Below are 22,629 nucleotides of genomic sequence, written 5' to 3'. Positions count from 1 at the left end.
GAACTGAGAGATGGCCCTTATTATTCACATTTTGAAACCTGATTTTATATACTTAGCTATTTGTTTTATTCATTCAAATTTAGCCGGCTTGTTACCATTACTCTTCTCTGTGGTGTTTACATGCCATTTTTTGGGCCTGCTTAGTGCCACTTTAAGGTGTGTGAGTTGTGGTTAGTTTAACTAAGGCTGGGGCTATTTCTGTCTCTCTCTGTGGTACTGTTAATACATCTTTTCAGCAATGTGAAGAGGCAGCATGGCAGGCTGCAAGACACGCCTCTCTAAACCATACACACACACACACACACACAAGCACAAGCAGGGTTGGCAGAGCAGCATTGTCTCCCTGGGGGCCAATTCATAGCAAGATCCGCCACTGAAAACCGCACAGCCGTAAATTGTTTCCCTCCCCATCTTAACTGCCAATTACAAAGATCTGACAATGGCCACTTTACCACACATGCAAACACACACACACACATTGCTTCTATCAAACCGAAAGATTCCAGCGAATACTGATACTCGCTGTTCTTCAATAATGATATTATCATTATTATATTTAGGCTAGCGCAAGGGTGTTTAAAGAGTGGCCTGGAGGCCATGCTTATTTGTTTTTATGATGATCAGGAAACTTCAACACAGCCCATGGCCTATGTGAGAGACAGAATAAAAAAATCAGGATTTATTTGTGTGCAGTCTTCTAAACTGGATTATTTTTTATTTTCTTTGTCATTTTCACACATCTTTACATGGAATCTTAAATGAGCACAGGAGGGGGGCACTGTAAGTGGCACCTGCTATTATTACAATTGGTATCAGGATTAATGAGTGACCCGACTTTCGAGATACGAGCCGTCGCTCGGACAGACTTTTTTTTTTTTAATCTCGAGATTTAAAAAAGCCAAGTTCTTACTTTTAAAATGTTTGTTGCCACACCCAGTTAAAGTTTAAAAACAAAACAGAAAATTACACCGTTTAACCAAACCACATGTTGTCGTGCAAGTCTGTTAGCTTAATTCAAACGCACAATGCAAAACACGATTTACAGGCTAACAAAATTAATTAACGTTACAGTGTTATAACCCTTGAACCGATGGCTATTTGAACACAAACAGTGCAGCAACACATGTAGACAGAGAATATAACCATAGTCCCAAGCATATATTCGTTATCCTAAGCAAAAAAAATAAAAATTTAAAAAAGAACTACTAATATACTGAGCTGTTGTGACTGTCTTCGTGTATAGAAATATGTAACTATTCTATTGCCCCCTGGTGGCCAAGAAACACACACCAGAAGGTGCCACACAATGAGTTAAAGCATGAAATCACGATGCACAAACTGTTTAATTATTTACATTCTATTGAATTATGTTATTATTGTATGTTAAAACAAAGTACAATACTGTAGAGTGCCATTTTCCCTCATTAAAATAACACAACATTTTTCGTTAGTGTTTTATTGGGAGCTCGATTAATTTCAAAGGGGTAAACTGATTTGAGATTAGAGTGGTTGAATTACGAGCATGGTTACGTAATTAATTAAACTCATAATTCAAGGCAGCAATGTAGGGCTGTAACTATTGAATCTTTTTAGAATCAATTCTCCTATTGATTATTCATTGAATAATCGTTCCCCACCGGAGTCAGAGTTCAGAGTAAGTCGGAGTCGTTTTCCAGTGAGGGTTGGACTCCGCCAAGGCTGCCCTTTGTCACCGATTCTGTTCATAACTTTTATGGACAGAATTTCAAGGCGCAGCCGAGACGTAGAGGGGTTCCGGTTTGGTGGCCTCAGTATTGCATCGCTACTTTTTGCAGATGATGTGGTTCTGTTGGCTTTAGCCAGGCGTGATCTCAAACTCTCACCGGACCAGTTCGCAGCAGAGTGTGAAGCGGCTGGGATGAGAATCAGCCCCTCCAAATCTGAGACCATGGTCCTCAGTCGGAAAAGGGCGGCGTGTCGGGGATGAGATCCTGCCCCAAGTGGAGGAGTCAAGTATCTTGAGTTCTTGTTCACGAGTGAGGGAAGAATGGAACGGGAGTCTGCAGTGATGCGGACTTTGTATCGATCCGTTGTGGTAAAGAAGGACCTAAGCCGAAAGGCGAAGCTCTCAATTTACCGGTCAATCTACGTTCCTACCCTCATCTATGGTCACGAGCTGTGGGTCGTGACCGAAAGAACAAGATCCCGGATACCAGCGGCCAAAATGAGTTTCCTCCGCATGGTTCTCCCTTAGAGATAGGGTGAGAAGCTCGGTCATCCGGGAGGATCTCAGAGTAGAGCCGTTCCTCCTCCACATTGAGAGGAGCCAGGCTGGGGCATCTGATTCAGATGCCTCCCAGACGCCTCCCCGGTGAGGTGTTCCAGGCACGTCCCACCGGGAGGAGACGCCCGGGACGACCCAGGACTCACTGGAGAGACTATGTCTTTCGGTTGGCCAGGGAACGCCTCGGTACCCCCCCGGAAGTGCTGTATGAAGTGGCTGGGGAGAGGGAAATCTGGGCGTCCCTGCTAAAGCTACTGCCCCCGCGACCCGACTTTGGATAAGCGGTAGAAAATGGATGGATGGCTGGTTCCCCACTATTACAAATTATTATTTTTACGATTAACATGCATTTTATTCTCATTTACGAGGGATGGACTTCAATCCCTAAACTGCATATGTTGGTACTGAGTTTAGGGTATAAATTTGGTGTTCAGAATTTGAGACAGCAAAATGCTAAACGGTTAGCAATCACGATTAGCGATTACCATTTTTAGGTTTAAAAAAAAAAATTTACGTTAAACATGTTTCTGGGCTGAACTTTTTTTTACTGTACCTAGTAAGTCGACTTAGCCAAGTTATTGGATTTTTTTCCCCCAGCCTTATATCAATGTATTATCATTACCGTTGAATTATGATCACTGCTACTACTTTTACTAATGTACATTTGATCTTATGAAATGTTGCACCCAGGCTGACTGACCCCTGCTCTATTGGCTCTTGTTTGATAAGGCAGACGTACCTAATGCAGTGGCCCCTGAGTCTCACTTGTTAGGGAATAGCAAAGGTCTGGTAAAACACATTGTTATTTAAATGTTACGCAAATGTGTGTACAAGGAGCCTAAAAAAGTCACCTGACACAACCACGGCCGTTATTTTCTAGAAATATTTGACATATCAGTATATTTGGGACAAATGACATAAAAATGCTAATATTTCAAATTTATTGCAATTTGATTTGATTGATTTTACAAATGGTGGACAACTGGGTAGCACATCCGCCTCACAGTTTAGAGGTCGCGGGTTCAAATCCTGTGTGGAGTTTGCATGGTCTCCCCGTGGCTGTGTGGGTTTCCTCCCACATTCCCAAAACATGTATGGCAGATTTATTAAAGACTCTAAGTTGCCCTTAGGTGTGAATAGGTGTTTGTTTATATGTACCCTGCGATTGGCTGAGGACCAGTTTAGGGTGTGCCCCGCCTCTTGCCCAAAGTCCGCTGGGATTGGCTCCAGCACACCCGCGACACTTGCGGTGCAGAAACTGGATTCCATACATATTTGATCCATCATTTGGGTCGCAGGTGGGCCATTCCAACTGATTTTGGACGAGAGGTGGGGTACACCCTTAACTGGTCCCCAGCCAATCACAGATTAGATTTAGATTCCTCACTTATCCTAAGCAACATGTCTGAAGGCAGAATACCTAGAGAAAACTGATGCAAGCACGGGGAGAACATGCTAACGCAAGAGTCAAACTCAGAATTTCTCAGTTGTGAAGCAGATGTGCTAACTACTATGTCACCATTGGGAATTACCAATGCTGTTAATTTGGGGTATTAGGTCACACAATAGGGAGTGGTATATTCTGTTAAACACTGCACATACCTCCATTGAACACGAGCTCACAGGATTATATATACACAGTAGTGCCTTGAGATACAAGTTTGAATCGTAACTCAAAACCCTCTATTAATCCATTCCAGCATCCCCCAAAAACCTTTTTATGTTTTTTAATGCAAGATGGTCATGCAGGAAGGCGCTTAAGAAAAATAGAACACTATTGGACTTGAAAAAAAATGTACAGCAATGACTTAAATATGATGAAAATAATTTAATTTATAAGATTTTTTCCAAATTTTTGATTACATTCAAATGGACATTGTGCTACTCCTTCTGGTGTGGGGGCGGTAAAACACAGACATACGAATACACATGGAAACATTCACAGCTCCTCAGTAACCTTTACAAAGGATACAAAATATGTCTGAGTATTGTTAAGTCTACATGTGTTGCTCCAACATTTGTGTTCAAGCCCGTCACTTGAGGTGTGATACACTGCGACACTAATGCTATTTTTAGCCTGTCTATGGCGTTTCCCATTATGTATTAGCATTAAATACACGTGCCATTCTGTGTTTTATGTTCAGTTTGTAAACTTCAACTGGGTATGTAGTGTTTAAAAAAATAGATTGGAAATCCCTGGTGTATGTCTGTAGCTGTAAGACCAAAAACAATGACACCGTATTTGATTGGAAATTAGATTCTGATTTAGTTTTAAAACCACTTCCTGGGTGCATTTCAACGCCCCATAACAACACAGAAAAGAACAATGTTTTTCCATGTCCATTTTGTAATTGCCTTCAGAAGGGGCGGCGGTGAGGCTCAGGGACGCAGGACATTTAACAGGTGAAATGGGCGGCGTGGGACCAGCTGTCTTGCGTAATTGCCCAGATCAATGAAACCACATACTTTGCACGCAGATTGTGATTAAAACACTTGTGACACTTTCACCGAGGGTGGATGAATTTAAGAAATGTGACATGTCAAATATTGCACGACAATACCAAATTACACAAGACAAAGAAATTCAAAAAAGTCAAAATGTTCATTGGGCGTGAATGCAGACACACAACAGTTGTCAGCGTGAAATAAAAGCAATAGTCAGACCTGTTGCTCCGTGGAGCTCTTATAGTACTTTTTACGCGCGGTCATCCGTTCTCAGAAAAGGTGCGTTAAAAAACAACAACAACAACACAACTTACATGTCGAAGTTCTTGCATGCGGTCCTTCATTGTGGCTTTTTCGGGATAGCGGTGATGATGGAGCGGATGTGGACACGACAGAAAGCGGGCTGAGGATGCGCGTCAGGCGGCTTTTCTTTTTTTTTTTTTCTTCTTCCTCCCGAGCTCCCGCCCTCCTTTTCCTCCTCTCTCGCGGTTCCGATAACGGGCTGATTGGACCGGGGCCTTCCGTCCGCCGTTAACCCATTCCACGCCCGTCAACTTCCTCCTCGATCGAGCAGAATGGACGCCCGTTTGGGAAGAACCTGCGAACTCGAAGAGTAAGAATCACAGACACAGCGGAATGCGAGAGGATCTTGGAGGCTTCTGGTCTGGAATTGGGTTGAAATTGACTATCGATCGATCGAAAGCTCTCAGAGATAACGCCCAGGTAGTTGTGTTGATTTTTTTTAGTTGTTTGTTTTTTGCACCGTGTGCCGGTGCACAGCGCCCCCTGTGAGGTCACTGCGAGCACTCTACATACTGGAGTTAGTTTGTCCTCATTACAATTCGTGGGCGACTATGGACTGGACGCCAGCCAATCACAGGACACAAAAGACAAGCAACCGGTAACGCTCACATTCGCACCTATGGAGAATTGTCTTCAATGAACCTGAATACAAGTCTTGGAACGTGGGAGGAAAACCAAACATTCAAACTCCACACAGGAAGGCCAGAGGTGCTGTGTCCTGAGTTGTTGAACACATCGAGATGTAAATCCCACGAATTAAAAGACGGAATTCTGAACTTTTGTCTCATATTCATCTTTTGATCTGAAACCCAAATGTCTTCAGTATACAACAATAACAAATGAATTGACCTTGCCGTTCCAATACTTTTGGAGGGGACTATACGTATTGAAGAAGAATAATCTTTTAGAAGAATGTATACTGTTCATTAGCAGCTGGCAAAAACTATTAATACAATCTTCTTTTCCTCAAGCGCCTTCCTGCATGACCATCTTGCATTCAACTGTTGGCATTTTAAATTGAATTTAGCCCACACCCCCATAAAAAAATACAATCAAATCAATCAGATGTTTAGCCAAGCCACCGCCATCCCTGACCCTCAATTGTGATTAATTGGTTTAGAGCGGTATGGTAGGTGAGGTTGATAATCTTATATTTGAGTTCACTTTACACATGTGCATAATATTGTGTCCAGGAAGCTCACACGGTAAATGCAACTGGCATTTCATTCTAGTTTGATTTGACAGAAAAGAAATATGGGGAAACAATACAAGTTTGGACATTCATGATGTATTTCTGTTGGCTCTGTATTCTGTACACGTCACTTCACTTGGCCTTGGCATTAAAATGAAGGCTCAATAGTATCATATCCATTTCAAAAGAATAAAGTCCATCCAATCTAGAGGTGAATGTGTGTGTGTGTGAATGTGTGTGCGCGCGAGTGTGTGAAGGAGCATTAATGAAGGCCCAGTTGTATGAGTCACAGTTAGAAATGGGGTCTCCTCTGACGTCCTGTGTATTTCGTGTCAGCCCGGACCTCCCTGAAGGATGACATCACATATGAAAGAAGGGCGACAATTTCAAAAACAGTATACTATGTACACACTGCATTTTTATAATGGAAATAAATACACTGGAGTCCATACCGTCCTTGTCTCCGCCTCCTCTCCTTTTTCTCCAGAATCCAATCTCGGCCCTTCTTAGCTGATTTACCTTTCATGTTTTTGAAGCGGCATCTTGGCGGGGCAGATTGCAGATGATTACTGGATTGTTAAATGCAATTGTAAAAGGCAGGAAAACCCGCCTGACGGGATTTCACGTCAGGTGGGACGACCACCTTTGATGCTTTTTTCTCTTGGTCTGCTGGCTTCATGAGTCCAGGTATGACTGAACCTGACCCACACCTGAGGCCCAGACCTGATGCCCCATTTTCATCTTGACCCTTTAAAATGTTTATATTTTATTATATATTGGGAATATTTCAGTACAACCTAGAAGTGATTCACTCAAAAAAATTTTGGGGAATTTATGTGCAAGAGTATTCATATTTTGCACATTTTAAAATTTCTTATTTATATTGCATATTTATACATTGTGTATTCTTATTAATATTTTACTTTAATATTTGTTTATTATTGTTCATATTCTTGGTTGTAATTTAAATATTAATTTTCTGGATTTGTATTTATATTTGATTTTCTTGCAGATTTTTAAAAAAATTTTTTATTGGCACTTATTTATATTTTTTTATATTTTGTATTCTTGTTTTGTTTCATTTTAATAGTGTTCTTATTTATATTGCAGTTTAGTATTCTTATATTTTTATTCTTATATTTTATTATGCTTGTTCATATTTCATGTTGTATAGTTACTTTTTAAATTTATTCTGTATTATTATGTACATTTTTGTTTTGTATATTTTAGTTTATATTTTATTTTTTTTACATTATGTTCTCATTCATATTGTACTTTTTTAATATATTTTCTATTTTATTTTTAAATTTGTTTTATTCTTATTCATATTTAAACATTTGTATTTATCCATCCATTTTCCGTACTGCTCTATCCTCACAAGGGTCGCAGGCGTGCTGGAGCCAATTTATTTGTATTTAGTTTTATAAATTTTTTATATTTCACAGCTACTTTTAGAACACTTGAGCAATGGGGTGTATGGAAACGCAACCGATGAGAAGACAGTGGATCCACAAATTGTTGCTGCAGCTTGATGCTTTTTTGGCATTTCAAATTCAGCCAATTTCACCACCATTATTATTTTTTTTTTTTTACTGCATGATATGTGACCTGCAACCATTTAAAGTAACAAAGCACTGCGCGATGTCAGGTAAATATGAGGTCAACTGTGCTTGAAGTGGCGTTTTGGTTTTCAATGTTATCCTCAGCCCGTCTCGCCAGTGATAGTGAAGGACTCACCGGACTGGATGTGAAAGCAAATGATGAGAGAGGCTCATATTTCGACAAACACACACAGTAAGCTAATTATATATTATACAGTGGGTACGGAAAGTATTCAGACCCCCTTAAATTTTTCACTCTTTGTTATATTGCAGCCATTTGCTAAAAAGTTGTTTTTTCCCCCCCATCATTAATGTACACACTGTTTAATGTTTTTGCAGATTTATTAAAAAAGAAAAACTCAAATATCACACAGCCATAAGTATTCAGACCCTTTGTTGTGACACTCGTATTTAACTCGGGTGCTGTCCATGTCTTCTGATCATCCTTGAGATGGTTATACACCTTTATTGGAGTCCAGCTGTTTGATTATACTGATTGGACTTGATTAGGAAAGCCACACACCTGTCTATATAAGACCTTACAGCTCACTTTGCATGTCAGAGCAAATGAGAATCATGAGGTCAAAGGAACTGCCTGAAGAGCTCAGAGAAAGAATTGTGGCAAGGCATAGATCTGGCCAAGGTTACAAAAAGATCTCTGCTGCACTTAAGGTTCCGAAGAGCACAGTGGCCTCCATAATCCTTAAATGGAAGATGACCAGAACCCTTCCAAGAGCTGGCCGTCCGGACAAACTGAGCAATTGGGGGAGAAGAGCCTTGGTGTGAGAGGTAAAGAAGAACCAAAAGATCACTGTGGCTGAGCTCCAGAGATGCAGTCGGGAGATGGGAGAAAGTTCTAGAAAGTCAACCATCACTGCAGCCCTCCACCAGTCCGGGCTTTATGGCATAGTGGCCCGACGGAAGCCTCTCCTCAGTACAACACATGAAAACCCTCATGGAGTTTGCTAAAAACAAAAAACAAAACAAAAAAACACACCTGAAGTACTCCAACATGGTGAGAAATAAGATTCGCTGGTCTGATGAGACCAAGATAAAAATTGTTGGTCTTAATTCTAAGCGGGATGTGTGGAGAAAACCATGCGCTTCTCATCACCTGTCTAATACAGTCCCAACAGTGAAGCATGGTGGTGGCAGCATCATGCTGTGGGGGTGTTTTTCAGCTGCAAGGACAGGACAGCTGGTTGCTATTGAAGGAAAGATGAATGCGACCAAGTACAGAGATATCCTGGACGAAAACCTTCTCCAGAGTGCTCACAACCTCAGACAGGGCCGAAGGTTCACCTTCAAACAAGACAATGACCCTAAGCACACAGCTAAAATACCGAAGGAGTGGCTTCAGAACAACGCCGTGACTGTTCTTGAATGGCCCAGCCACAGCCCTGATTTAAACTCAATTGAGCATCTCTGGAGAGACCTGAAAATGGCTGTCCACCAACATTCATCATCCAACCTGACAGAACTGGAGAGGATCTGCAAGGCGGATGATCCCCAAATCAAGGTGTGAAAAACTTGTTGATTCATTCCCAAAAAGACTCATGGCTGTATTCGCTCAAAAGGGTGCTTTTACTCGATACTGAGCAAAGGGTCTGAATACTTATGGCTGTGTGATATTTCAGTTTTTCTTTTTTAATAAATCTGCAAAATTTTCAACAATTCTGTTTTTTTTCTGACAATATGGGGTGCTGTCTGTACATTAATGAGGAAAAAAATAACTTAAATTATTTTTAGCAAATGGCTGCAATATAACAAAGTGAAAAATTTAAGGGGGTCTGAATAATTTCTGTACCCACTGTATATGAAAAACATCTAATCTAACAATCTTATTGCGGTGTACATCTGGCCTGAGGCAGCGTTTTAACATCATAAAAAGATATAAGATGATTGGAGGCTTTCAGGAGTTTAATCAAACAGACACACTAATGTCATTATCATTAGCAGGTTATTGCATCCGTGTAAACGAGTCACTGTGTGCGTGTGTATCATTTTACCTCTGTCCTGAATACTGGACTTGGTTGGTGACGTTCTTGTCGGAGGTTTCAGAGCACAAACCCTGAAATTTAGGAAGTTCAGTGCTGTCATACTTTGTACGAGGGCTAGGCAATATGGCCTTAAAATTAAATCTCATTTTTTTCCACTAAACTTACATTTTTTATTTAAAAGGATTCTTTTGTCATTTAGAATTTACAGGTGAGGCAAGGTGACCTCGGCAAAATATTTGCAGCTCGGAAGGACATACTTTGGGGCAAAACCTTCGAACAATGCGGATAACAACATTGTAAGATAACATATCAGGGCTTCTTTCTTGTCATACAGAAAACAATGTGAAAATGGTTCTGCTCATGTCATTTTTTTAGCGGGAATTAAAGTGTCGAGAAACTTTTTAGAAAGATAGAGGGGTCAGAAAAGTCGACAAAGTGGGCAACATTGACTGTGAGTCGCGACTGAACCAGACCCACACCCACACCTGAGGCCCAGGCCTGATCCCAAACCTTCATGGGGCTCTGAAAACTAGAGGAGGCGGAAAAGTGAACAAAGTAGCTAGGGCGGCAACACTGACCGCTTTTGTAAATTAGCTTGAGTTATCAGATAATCCCCCAGCCCTACTTTATATCACTTCATTCATCGTTAGCAACTTACCTTGGGCAAGACGCCAGTCACGCCGGCAAACAGACACAAGAAGAACCTGGAGGGAAGCACAGTGAATAATACTGGCAACGCTAAATGACTCACACTACTTGGAAGTGACCTACTAACTTCTTGGCCTTGCTGCTGTTGGGATAGTCCACCACCATGCCTCCGCTGAACCCCGCCCTCATGGCCTGTGCTGTGATCAGTTCCAGCTGCCAAAAGGAGGGGGGGGGGGGTAAATCCAGTGACGGGAACAAACTTCCTCACTGCTCATCAGCGGACACCCCCTTCTTACCTGTTCCGAGTTCTCAGGATAGAGCTGAAAAACAGCCCTGGCACCTCTTGACTGAAATATGGAGAACAAGAGAGGTCATGATAACAGTTTGTTGCACGACATGGAATATGGAAAGCACGGCTCGGCAATTAATCACTTTATTGATTAATTCGAGTATATTGTTAAGACTGATTTCTTTTTTTTTTTTTTTTTTAAACCAGATAGAAGCGAGTTCACTAAAGCCAATCGCAGGGCACATATAAACAAACAACCATTCACACACACATTCACACCTACGGGCAATTTAGTCTTCATTTAACCTACCACACGTTTTTGGGATGTGGGAGGAAAACGGAAAGAGTACCCAGACAAAACCCACGCAGGCACAGGGAGAATATGCAAACTCCACACAGGTGAGGCAGGATCTGAACCCTGGTCCTCAGAACTGTGAGGCAGATGTGCTAACCAGTCTTCCACCGTGCCACCCAAGGTGGATCATAAACACCAAAAATTGATAAAAAGGAAGCCTCAGGTAATGCGTGGCACGTGTGTATTGAGACAAGCGTATCTTTTTTTTGACCGTGTTAGCTTGTAGATTGCATTTATCGTGATAAACATGTTTAGTTTGTAAAAGTGTCAAACGTGGAAATGTATGTTAAAGTACTAATTTGGGGGAATTTAAGTTTATTCATGAGAGTAAATAAACAGGTCTCTATAACAATAAGCACAATTTGGACAATTGTTTGTGCTCCAAGAAAAAGTGTCCAAAGAGTTTACCCAGTTCGCCCCTCAATGGCTCAAATATTAATTAATTTTTTTTTTTTTTAGAGGGACACTATACAGAATACTCACGCTGTTTTTTGTGTGACGTAAAAGGGACCCGGTGGAAGACAATCACAGTCACTAAGAATTACATTCCAAATGTTTCCAAATCCAACCAAATGGGAGGTCGCCTAGAATTCCTAAGCATATTGTGTTCAACCTCAATGATCCACTGTAAAATTAAGAAATCAATTATGTGAATAAAATTTACCAAAGAAGAATAGAGAGTACTAAAGAAGGCGTAGAGTCGCTTGGGAGGACTGTGTGTGCGCTTGTCGGCGTTGCAGAGCCACTGAAGAGCTGAGATACTGACAAGGGACAAAAACACAAGGTCAGTTTACTGAAATAGTCCAAGACATCCAGAGAAAATGCCTGGGCATTTGCTACATTTGGTACCTAATGCAGCCGTCAAAGGTTGCTGGTCGGAAAGGCATCCCTTGGCCCATGTCTCCAAATAGAAGATCTCCTTCCACCTCTCTGTCCAGTGCCACATCTGACACACAACATACAAATGTATAATTGCTCTGCTTTTCACAAGCAGACGGTCACAAATGCTCACTCAGTTAGCTGCAGTAATTATGTCATCTTTCACAAACAATATATGCCTTGTTCTAAGCATTGGTATACTGTCTGTCTGCACATGTTGCTGCACCGTTTGTGTTCAGATACATGTGGCTTAAAGGGTTATAACACCACACTATCGATGCTTATTTCGTTAGCCCCACTATGGCGTTCGCGCTGTTTGTAGCATTAAGCTAAGAAGACTTGAACAAAGCCATGTGGTTTGTGTTTGCAAAAATGTACGGTTATTTTTTTTCTTTGTTGTATTTTTTAGTTTGATAGTAAACTTCAACTGGGAGTGGTATTAAACAGCTTAATCTTTCTTTTTTAAATGTGTGTGCTCTCTCTGCCAAAATGCTGCTTGTTGTGAAGTTTCCTGCCGCCATCTAGCGCTCATTACCCTAATTTCTGCTAGCAAATCAAGACGAAAGAATCACCCGAGCGCTGGCTCTCATCACGAAAAACTCAGAGTTAGGTAAGTTGAGATCCCTCTGTACACTAGTGCTAATTATCACAGTTAACCCAATGGAGCAGACAAGAATGATACAGAAAAATTCACCCAGCATTGCCGTGCTGATGTCGACTCCGACCCAGTAGTGGCCTTCCTCTGTCAGGTAGTCGCCACTGAGCCCCGAACCACACCTGAAAGGGGGGAAAAATTTAAAATAAAACTACTGGCTGCTTTTGAACTCAGACATACACAAAAATATTGTCACGTTACTTTACAAGACGTTCGACTCAGTAAGGGTACATGGCATCAAAAAGGGGTGAAATTTACACATGATTTAGTTTTTAGGTTTACTCTCTAAATAATGACATTAGGTCCAAGGAGATCCAGTACAAGAGTTGTAAAGACAAGTTAAAAATACTCAAGATTCTTTATTGTCGTTGTACAAGACACACTGAAATTTAGGTGCACTCAAGAATTAGACCCAATTCATATCAGTATTAAAGACAAGTAATAAGCACTTCCATTCATGTTCCACTCATATTCTGCATACCACATTTAAACCATTCACTCAATACTAGCATATGCATTTAAAGGACAGAGTCAATTACTCATAGTAACAACAATAAAATCCATGTAGTTAAAAATGGATTGGTCCATATTGCACACATCATATATAACATATCACATAATAAATACAAATATACATTAATGCCGGCATGTTTCATTTTGAAGTTCAGTCTGGAAATGGGCTTGGGATAGAAGCGGTTCATAAATCTGCTACATAAAAAGTTGTACCTTTACAAAAGTATTGATGCTGTTTTGAGCGACACTGTCAGAGAGGTATTCAGTTACCAATGTCTTTTGTGCACTTGTAGTTTATAATGTTGAGCTACATCAGTGGGACAAGTTATTAAGCAACAATTAACATAGTTATACAATTAGCTCTCTGACAGTGATAACCATAAAATTAGCAACATAATCTTTGTAAACGAAGCCATTTTGAACACAATTCATATGGGACCGTTCGCCATGACATCACCAAATGGTTATGTGGTGTGTCGGTTGGCAAGACGTCTGTAAAATTCACGGTCAGACCAGGAGTCATTGGGTTGTTCACGCTTATTTTCATTAATTTATTATGGTAGCGCCATGTTGCATTATGGGCTGTACACACAGATTTGACAAGAATGTTCCGATGATCATTTACCGCATACCGAAGAAACGTGAAGTAACCATCATGCAACAAGTGGAAACTATACTGAACAACCATGCTTGCTTTCGGCACTTTGTATAATGGTAAGACACATAACTTTGTATTAACTTGTCTTGCAAGATAACATTATAATATTAGATATCATATTTTTCCTGTATTAAGCTTTATATTTTTCACACTATGCACAAAAGCAATGATGAAAGATTAATCCCACTCTCAAATACTTTAAGCCTGCATTACTTTTGGTGATATTTTACCTTTTATAGTAGGCCTACTATTGTACAATACAAACTATGAATAGGATATGAGCCGAAAGCTTTAACCAAATATGCAAATACACGTCATGTATTGAAACGTGACACCGTCTGAACATTTTCCAATCAACAACTGAATGATTAACACTTACTTGAAAGAGTCAAGAGACTTGGAGGCTTTTACGAAGGCCTATATTAAAAGTTGCCAATCAAATACATCCCCTCCTGTCAGGTGGATGGATTTGGGAACCATTTGTCCATAACTGTGTATTTAAGGCAAATTCTAGTTGCCACTATTGTACAGAAGGTTTGCTGCAAATCTTTGCTTGGCATCAGCTGTGACACACTTTAATACTGTGATAAAAAGCCACGAAAACCAAGATTCTCAGCCAATATTATATGGAAGCGGTGGGGTCTTCTGCCAATCCATTTTTTTTGCAAAAGCAAACAATTGGGTCATAATGTTTCGTGAACCTTCCCATTGTATCACTTGATAGTGTAAGTGTACCTAACAAAGTGTCCAAGGAGCATAATCTTTAGGCTTGACTACTTCAATGAGGCCACATTAAAGTGCGCATGCAAGTACAGTTTCATTGGCTCACCCCACATCCAGCAGGAAGCACGGCTGTCCCTCTGGAAGATTCAAAAGCTCCACGGCTCTCTCCGACATCTGAGTTTGGATCTCAATCATACGAGAGCTGATAAAAAGCAAATGACACCGACACATTTATTGGAACATCGTCTCACGAGACTTTTGACAATACAGAGCCTTTCTTATTACTGAAAAGCACATTTACTACCTCATAATTCCTTCACTTATACACATATTACAAGATGTAGACAGGTGGGAGCTTTATGTATAGTGTGTGTGTATATAGGTTATTATATAGCTTTCGTGTTGAGGAGCAAAAGGAAAATAAGAAATAAAATTAAAAAACTAGGTTGCCAACTAGAAAACATTTGAATTTAGTGGACCAGGAAAAAACCAAGCGTTTTCTAGTTGATAATTCATTGATTTTAACAAGTGTGAAGTCAACTTGAGTCACTGACAGTAACAGGATGCAGTCAGACTTACTTCTGAGAGTATTTCTTGGCCTCCTCTGCATTGTAAAACTGTGTAGGAGAGAACGCATGGAATTAGAACGCAAAACATACATCTCATGCTGTTGCGCCTAGCAGGAAGTAATTATAATTGAAGTGGGACTAATAATAAGCCCCAGTTCTTAGCCAGCTAGCATAGACGAGAAACTACAAACACATTCAAACAAGCACTGACCACATCGGGAGGAGCCGCATGCTCTGGTCGTCGACAGGACGTCATACTTCTTCCTTTTATATATGTGGTAGTATCCGAAGAAAAGCCGTTAATATAGTTTACTTCTCAAAAACAAGCGAAATGCAGCGGACACATGTCTACTTTACGTGGGAAGCTCTTTTTCGGCGCATAGATAAGGGTGAATTATAGGAGCGAGATCAGTATGTTGCCATCTAGTGGCCATTTATTTTTTCGTAGGTTTATTGGCAAAACGCCAACAGAGCACAACAGTAAAAAGATACGGAAATATTAAGAGTTGCGTAACAATGTTAAATACGTGTATATATATATATATATATATATATATATATATATATATATATATATATATATATATATATATATATATATATATATATATATATATATATATATATATATATATATACACACATATATAGATAAAACATTAAAATATGGAAATGATATAATAAAGACATTTGACAAGGATTGTCTTTGACACTTTTTTAAAATTTTATTTACGGTTTCACGTTATAAAGGTCAAGCGGAGGTTGGTTCTGGTTCTGCTTTGTGATTGGTCGGGCGTGATCACGTCGACTGTTAACGTTGATTCCTATTGATCCATTGCGTCTTGACGTAGACGGAACTTGTTTGTTTTTCCTGCTCGGTGATGAGGTGGGGAAATGGCGGAGGTCGCTCACAAGCTGGGCGGCGGAGTTTGCCGGTTGTCCACCGTCAGGTCCGGCCAGAGTTTACCGGTTTGCTGCGGGGATGCTTCCGAAACTCGGCGTGAAAAGTGCATTTTTATGGCAAGTCGAAATAATGATGCTTTACCTGGGAACGAAGGGCTGGTTTGGCTAAAAACCAAAGCGGCAGAACCCAAAATAGAAGTCGGGCGAGTGGGAAGAAGTCATCTTGTGAATGAAACTTGTTTGTACCAGAACTCAACTCGTTTTACTGGGTTTGTTCATGCTCGAGAGATTTTGAATGTATTAAACAGTTCTTTAGTTGGACTGCAAAGGTCTTCCGGGAGCAGAGGATCTGTTTCCGGTCACCTTAACCCGCTCTTCACGTCAACTCAGCAGCTGCGAGCTTTCTGCATCCTCATCCGACTAAATAGGTTAGAGAGACGACATAGTGACTCTCTTAAATCCAGAAGCTACAGCAGGACAAGAGACCCAAAAGATGACCCCTTGTACAGAAACAGGACGGCCTATTATGACATCCTCAAAGTGTCCCCGAATGCCACGCAGTCCCAAATCAAGACGGCCTACTACAAACAGTCTTTCCTCTTCCACCCGGACAAAAACCCCGGGAGCGCAGAGTCTGCACTGCGCTTCTCTGAGATCAGCGAGGCCTACACGGTGCTGGGCAACAAAAGTCTGAGGAGAAAGTACGACCGAGGCATTCTGAGCATGACGGACGTCCGCGGCGTGGGAAGACCCCCCTCCAAGGAGACCCCGAGCAGGTCTACGGGATCCACACAACAACAACAGCAGCGGCAAACTACCTCCAGGCGCTTCTCCCAAACGGGAGGGAGGCCCGTGTACGACTTTGACGCCTTCTACCAGGCGCATTACGGCGAGCAGCTGCAGAGAGAGCGAGAAATGCGAGCCAGGCGGCAGCGTGAAGTCGAGGCGCGCAAGGAGAAGCTGCTCAGGTGGAGGCAGAGCAAGATAATCGAGGGCACGGTGGGCTTGCTGCTGCTGGTCGCGGGCATCGTTTTCATGAGCGTCAGCAAGCCCTGAAAGACGAGCGGCATCGGGACCACCACCCTTGTGGGGCGGTGCGGTGTCTCGGTTTTAGTCTTTTTTTAATCAAGGGTTGGAGTCATTTGGGTGTTCGTTTAAGTCAATCTTTTGGGAATACACCTGGCAAAATCCTACAAATAAAAGTTTGCCCAACTGTGTGTGACACTGCAATGGCAATAAATTGCTGTCTTACTGTCTTTTGTTCATCATCTCTTTGTATTGCGGTGATTCCCAACCAGGGTGCTGGAAGAGGTCATCAGAGGTGCTAAGGGGAGGTTATCCAATTTCACTTAGTTTACCCTAGAATTAACTACAAACGTTTGTTCATATATCTATCTATGCCTGCAACACATATGGACAGACAGAACAATTTTAATGCTTCTCTATTAGGTGGCGGAGGCTCCAAACCTGTGTATCTAGCCGTTGCTATTTATAAAACAGAATAAGCTGTGGCCTCTTGTGAGTAAATCAGCTTTTTCTTCAATTAAACAGGCCCGGATTTCACACTGTCACTTATTCAGTAATAAATCGAATTGTGAGTAAATTATGACGGGATGATGATCATTATTTTGGAATTCATATTTTGTGACATTTTTTCTTTGGTGGTATACTGTGAGATTTTTGTTAGTTTTAAATAGATGCCTTGGTTCAGTAAAGGCTGGGAAACACTTGTATAGAAAGCTGAACTTTGAATTTGTGGAAAAGGAACACAATAATTAAGACACTTCTAGCACGTTTTTAAGGTTCTCATCAATACATAAACAGAAATATTGTGGAAGGGTTAATTTCCGTTCAACAAGTGAAACTCGTTTATTTCATCAAACAAGAAAATACTCTTCAGAAGGCCATTAAAATGGTTTCAATATAGAAATTAGGTAGGATTACCTAATTTCTATATGAAAATCATTTTGAGTGTATCTGTTCTTTAACTCATTCACTGCCGTGGACGTTTACAGTATATTCATGTAACACTAATATATAAACGTCATGTACGATTCTCTAAGAGTAGGTGTGGAAGAGAGTCTTGCCCAGCTTGTCAGATAATTGAGGTTTGTCAACCACTGTAAAGACTGACAGATCGCTGTAGACAGCGGCGTTGCATCGCTTTGGATTTGAGATCAACGGGGAAAAGTAGCGCCATCCGGTGGATGTAATGCAAATTGAAATCTTAATATGGAAGATTAACGTGGAATCCGTGTGTTGCTCGGAACCATGCTTTGACATGTGAGCCTAATTTCAGGAACAGAGATGACAATTTTATTTTCGCACCTATATTCATGCAACACAGCCAAAATGTCTTGAACATGTAAAGATATGTAATTATGACAGTGGCACACGAGCCACTAGGCTCAGTCAGGGATTTACTATACATTGTGTTACTGTATTAAATTGAATCAAACCAAAGTACTCTACTGTGGATTACCTTTGTTTTTGTCGTGTGACGTTTGGCCTGTAGATCGCCTGATGAAGACATCACAGTGACGTCATCTGAACATTATATTCAATAATTCTTTCATGTACCACTAGAAGGAGTGTGTGTCCCACTAGTGGTACTCCTACCATACTTTGTGAATAACTGGTATACACTGACATATATATAGCTATAGATATGATATATACGATGGAAGGCCACAAAAATAAAAATTAGTTTGTTCACATTTTATTCACAGAAATATAAAGTAGTACGTCAAGTACATCACTTTGTACAAAATTGCACAGACTCTCCAAAACTCAAGTCAGACAACAGAAACAAATCAACTGTTTGAATTATTATTATTATTATTTATTTATTTTTTTTAAACCTAGTGTTACGAAAATAAAAGGGAACAAAGACTAAACATACTCTTCAAAACAAAGCAAGAAAACAGAAAAATCAGCTTTTTGTTTTGCTAAATAAATTGCTGTGTAAAGGGCATGAGCAGTCTGTGATATGTGTGATGGGGCCCTTGCACAAAGATAAGACTCAATAGGGGAGGAAAAATTCATTTACAGCAGCTTAGGAATACAAAATTTGTTTCAAAAATAGGATTCAAATTGGCACATTGACCTCCTAGGCTGTCCTGGAAAACTCTGCGAGATGGCCACGCTTGACACATCGATATGTTCCATTCAGCTGAACAAAAGAGTTGACCATCTTGCAAAAATGTGTCTACTTTAGCGTGTATGGTGTTAAATTTGGCTTAAATGCTTCTCTGATATCTTGTTGGCAATAATGCTTGTTCAATATTTGTTGATGCTTTTAATATCCACCGAAGGCAAAACAGTGCGGCCATTTATGTCCAGTCAAGTGTGGCCATCCTTTCCCACAAGTCTGCTGTGCTCCCTCCCTCCTCCTCTTTCCCTCCGTTTTTCGGTCCAGTGACATGTTGAAGGCATGACTTTGAACATAATGTATGCAGAAAAAAAAAAAAAAAATTCGAAACACAAAACATTTGTTTTTGCTTTCATTTTTCATAAGTTGAACTCAAATATACAAGACTAAGGCCTATTTCTCTCAAATATTGTTCACAAATCTGTATAAATATGTGTTAGTGAGCACCTCTCCTTTGCCAAGAAACCCCATCCACCTCACAGGTGTGGCGTATCAATACCAGTACTATACATTTTAGAGTGGCCTTTTATTGTGGGTAGCCTAAGGCACACCTGTGCAATAATCATGTCTAGCCAGCATCTTGCTATGCCACACCTGTGAGGTGGATGGATTATCTTGGCAAAGGAGAAGTGCTCGATGAGCCAGAGTTTGACAGATTTGTGAACCATATTTGAGAGAAAGTGCTTTGTGTACTTAGAAAAAGGCTTAGCTCTTTAAGTTCAGTTCATAAAAAACGAGTGTTGCGTTTCTATTTTTGTTCAGTATATTAAAACATATAGCATATCTAATCTACAATTTACCCATATGATGGGCTTGCACCAAAAAAAAAACCAAAAAAACAACAACAACCTTGTTTTAGAAACACTACTGTAGAACAGCGATCATCCAAAAATACTCCAATACACTACACACACACACACACAGAAATAAGCTAGTGTGACAGCAAAATAGAAGCCACCCTGCCTCATATGATACCACTTCTGCATTGATGATGTGGAGAAATGCATGCAAGTGTGGGAGCATTTCGTTTCATCATTTTGCTTGCTGCATTCCCGAAAATGGGGAAGCTGGACATTTCGCACCTCCGTCAAGGAAAAGGGTGACAGAACGTCACTTGAAATCGAGTTTGTAGTCGACGTAACCTGATTTCACCAAGAATCATGGTCACATGCATGGAGAGCAAATACCAACTACTGTATTTTTTCATCCAGTTGAATTCTCTATATATATATATGTAGCTCTATATATAGAGAGAGATATTTTAAAAAAACTAGTTTTTTTTTAATGATACAAATATTTTTGGAATATATATTACATCTTATTATCTATTCTATCTAAATACAAAAATATATATCTCATTATAACATATAATATACATTAATTAATAAAAATGCATTGTACAAATGAAGGCCTCCCGCCTCATAAATGCGTCACCCCAAAGGTACTTTTTATAGTTGTGTAAACAAGCAATGATTATTATTGTTTTAGTTAAAGTGATACTTTTGGCAATACCAGAATTTACACATTTCTATTTTAAATGTTTGTCTATTTGACTTTCATGCTTTGATTTGAAAAATAACCATAAGTTACTCACTCACGAGTTGTGCAGTACTGAAGTAGTTTTTTCACTGAATACTTAATTATTTGGAGGATTACTTTTTTTACTTTTACTTGAGTCATATTATTCTTAAGTAACAGTACTCTTACCTGTGATGAAAATAGAGACTACAGTACTATGCAACATTTATTAAAAAAAAAAAAAAAAAAAAAAATCCCAGAAACATTACGGGACGCCGAACCTCAGAGCTGTCGGGCAGATGAGCTAACCACTCGTACACCGTGCTTCCCATTTTTTTGCTCACCATGTGTGGGGTCGGTGACATTTTTAAAATTGCTCAAGATGTTAAAAATTGATACAGTATGTGTGTAGCTCGCTTTAGACAATACATAGAAAAAAACCCCAGCTCAAAAACATCCAACTTCCCCGTTTTCTCAAATGCAGCATAAGCCTTTCATGGCACCCGTCTTTTTTTGTTGATCAGACTCAGACTGTATGTGCGCAGCAGACTCCGAGCTTAGACTCCTCGGGGGAAACCTGGAAGATTCCCCGGATGGACTCAAAGCAGCTTTCCAAACATGAACTGGAGCCTCACTTTGGGCTCATTTCAAACTCGGGTGTCAAGGAGGAAGTGGTCAGATGATCTGAATCAAAGCCATATGAGTCTAGGGGGGTGACTTCCTGTTACTCTTTCTGCCTACACACATCCTCGCTGCTCTTACTTCCTTCATCCAGGCCCCTCTGTGAGTGTCCTCTACATGTAGCCCTTTGTCACGCCTTTTAACACTTAGACGGTGCGAAACACAGCTGCCCAACTTGGTGGAGTCACCGCCCCTTCTCAAATCAAGAAAAACAGGAAATTGCAGTTGAAACACAAACAAACAAAGCGGCGGGTTTGGAGCATTTTCGTCGTCATTGCCGCCTGCCTATCTTCCCACCTGTGAGCTAAGCCAGGCCTCAGGTTCGCTCAGTAGAAAGAGTACTGGTTCTCCACGGCTCGGGCCCGTCGGGTCCCGTCAGCGTCGTGGTAGTCCTCGGACGAGCCGCTCGAGGCCTCCAGCAGGCGCTCCGAGCTGTTGCTGCGGCTCTGTAAGCCCCCGCCGGTGCCCGGGTCGCTGCGGGAGAGGGAGGGCAGGGCGGTGGGTGAGGAGGAGGTACTCGAGGAGAGGGGGACGTCGGCGGGCGGCCCGGAGGAGGGCGAGATCCCGGGAGGGTGAAGAGCCTGCTGGGCGGAGTCTGGGCGGCAGCTTGCATCTCCCCTGGGCGGGGTGACGAGCGGTGGCACGCTCACGTCTGTGGATCATTGAGAGAGTAGAAATTAGGGCTGCAGCTATCGAACACTGTTACAATCAATTATCTTACCGATTATCCCATCGATTCATTCGATAATCATTGATTTTGCATTATTAAACCACTGGTATTATTGTTGTCCAGTTGGGGTCGCTATACTCATGTTCCACACTATAATATCTGTGACTTTGAGCGTGTGTGGCTTTTAAAGGTGAGTGGGGCTTGGCCTGGTGAGTGAGGGAGGTGTCAGTTGACTGAGCCTGTAAAGTTGGCTGTTCGGAGTTCAGGTTAGCAGCTGGCTGTGAACTGGCTAACTGTTAGCCAGTCTGTGTGTTAAAGTTGTCAGTTGTGCCCATAGACAAATGTTTATGACATTTATTTTGTTTTCTAGAAGAAATAATATTGTACTGTATTGCATTGCATTGTAATTTTCTTTCTAATCTCAACTGTCTCCTTCGCTTCCTCTGGCCACCAAACAGCACCGTGATTGCTTGTCATCCTTTAAATAGGCCGTTTCAAGACACCTGTGATGCTCATTAGAGGACACAACTTTTTTGAACGTGTGCCTATGGTCCAATTATTTTCTAAGGGTACCATCATTTTTGTCGAGGCCAGTTTCATGAGGTTTTTTTTT

General features: G+C 40.9%; 4 protein-coding genes across 11 annotated transcripts in view; 1 reads left to right on the top strand and 3 right to left on the bottom strand.

Moving 5' to 3' along the window:
• The window catches only part of stx1a (syntaxin 1A (brain)), a 78,239-nt gene extending 72,045 nt beyond the window's left edge, over nt 1-6,194 (bottom strand). For all 5 annotated transcript variants that reach the window (XM_061682575.1, XM_061682574.1, XM_061682572.1 and 2 more), the window contains exon 1: nt 5,023-6,194. In XM_061682575.1, coding sequence (XP_061538559.1) covers nt 5,023-5,052 — 30 coding nt within the window. In that variant the 5' untranslated portion in view covers nt 5,053-6,194. The remainder of the gene's footprint in view (nt 1-5,022) is intronic.
• An 85-nt stretch (nt 6,195-6,279) lies between these two features.
• Nucleotides 6,280-15,463, bottom strand: bud23 (BUD23 rRNA methyltransferase and ribosome maturation factor). Its single transcript, XM_061682579.1, has 12 exons — nt 15,305-15,463; nt 15,104-15,141; nt 14,631-14,726; nt 12,670-12,752; nt 11,946-12,042; nt 11,761-11,857; nt 10,749-10,799; nt 10,580-10,665; nt 10,463-10,508; nt 9,814-9,875; nt 6,656-6,745; nt 6,280-6,550 (listed from the first exon to the last, which is right to left on the bottom strand). Exons 1-12 carry the CDS (start codon nt 15,347-15,349, stop codon nt 6,496-6,498), a joined length of 846 nt encoding a protein of 281 aa, XP_061538563.1. The 5' UTR covers nt 15,350-15,463; the 3' UTR covers nt 6,280-6,495.
• Nucleotides 15,464-15,973: 510 nt separating this feature from the next.
• Nucleotides 15,974-17,449, top strand: dnajc30b (DnaJ (Hsp40) homolog, subfamily C, member 30b). The gene has a single exon (XM_061681932.1). The coding sequence runs from the start codon at nt 15,988-15,990 to the stop codon at nt 17,050-17,052; it is 1,065 nt and encodes a 354-aa protein (XP_061537916.1). The 5' UTR covers nt 15,974-15,987; the 3' UTR covers nt 17,053-17,449.
• A 1,264-nt stretch (nt 17,450-18,713) lies between these two features.
• LOC133405371 (SH2B adapter protein 2) overlaps nt 18,714-22,629 on the bottom strand; it is a 37,505-nt gene continuing 33,589 nt past the window's right edge. For all 4 annotated transcript variants that reach the window (XM_061682243.1, XM_061682242.1, XM_061682245.1 and 1 more), the window contains one exon: nt 18,714-21,998. In XM_061682243.1, coding sequence (XP_061538227.1) covers nt 21,673-21,998 — 326 coding nt within the window. In that variant the 3' untranslated portion in view covers nt 18,714-21,672. The remainder of the gene's footprint in view (nt 21,999-22,629) is intronic.

Source organism: Phycodurus eques, chromosome 7, assembly GCF_024500275.1.
Source record: "Phycodurus eques isolate BA_2022a chromosome 7, UOR_Pequ_1.1, whole genome shotgun sequence".
In the NCBI taxonomy this organism is placed as follows: Eukaryota; Metazoa; Chordata; class Actinopteri; order Syngnathiformes; family Syngnathidae; genus Phycodurus; species Phycodurus eques.
Note: the sequence above shows the minus strand (reverse complement) of the source record. Positions and strands in the feature narration are given on the sequence as shown.

Bases quoted from the DNA above. Each gene is read 5' to 3' on its own strand.
- bud23 (XM_061682579.1), bottom strand. From the start codon at position 15,349: ATGACGTCCTGTCGACGACCAGAGCATGCGGCTCCTCCCGATGTG. The intron at 12,753-14,630 runs GTGAGCCAATGA...CCCCCCTTTCAG, and splicing joins TGCTTCCTGCTGGATGTGGG to GTGTGGTTCGGGGCTCAGTG. The intron at 6,746-9,813 runs GTAAAATGATAC...TGCCCCGCCAAG, and splicing joins GTCCAGTATTCAGGACAGAG to ATGCCGCTTCAAAAACATGA.
- dnajc30b (XM_061681932.1), top strand. From the start codon at position 15,988: ATGGCGGAGGTCGCTCACAAGCTGGGCGGCGGAGTTTGCCGGTTGTCC.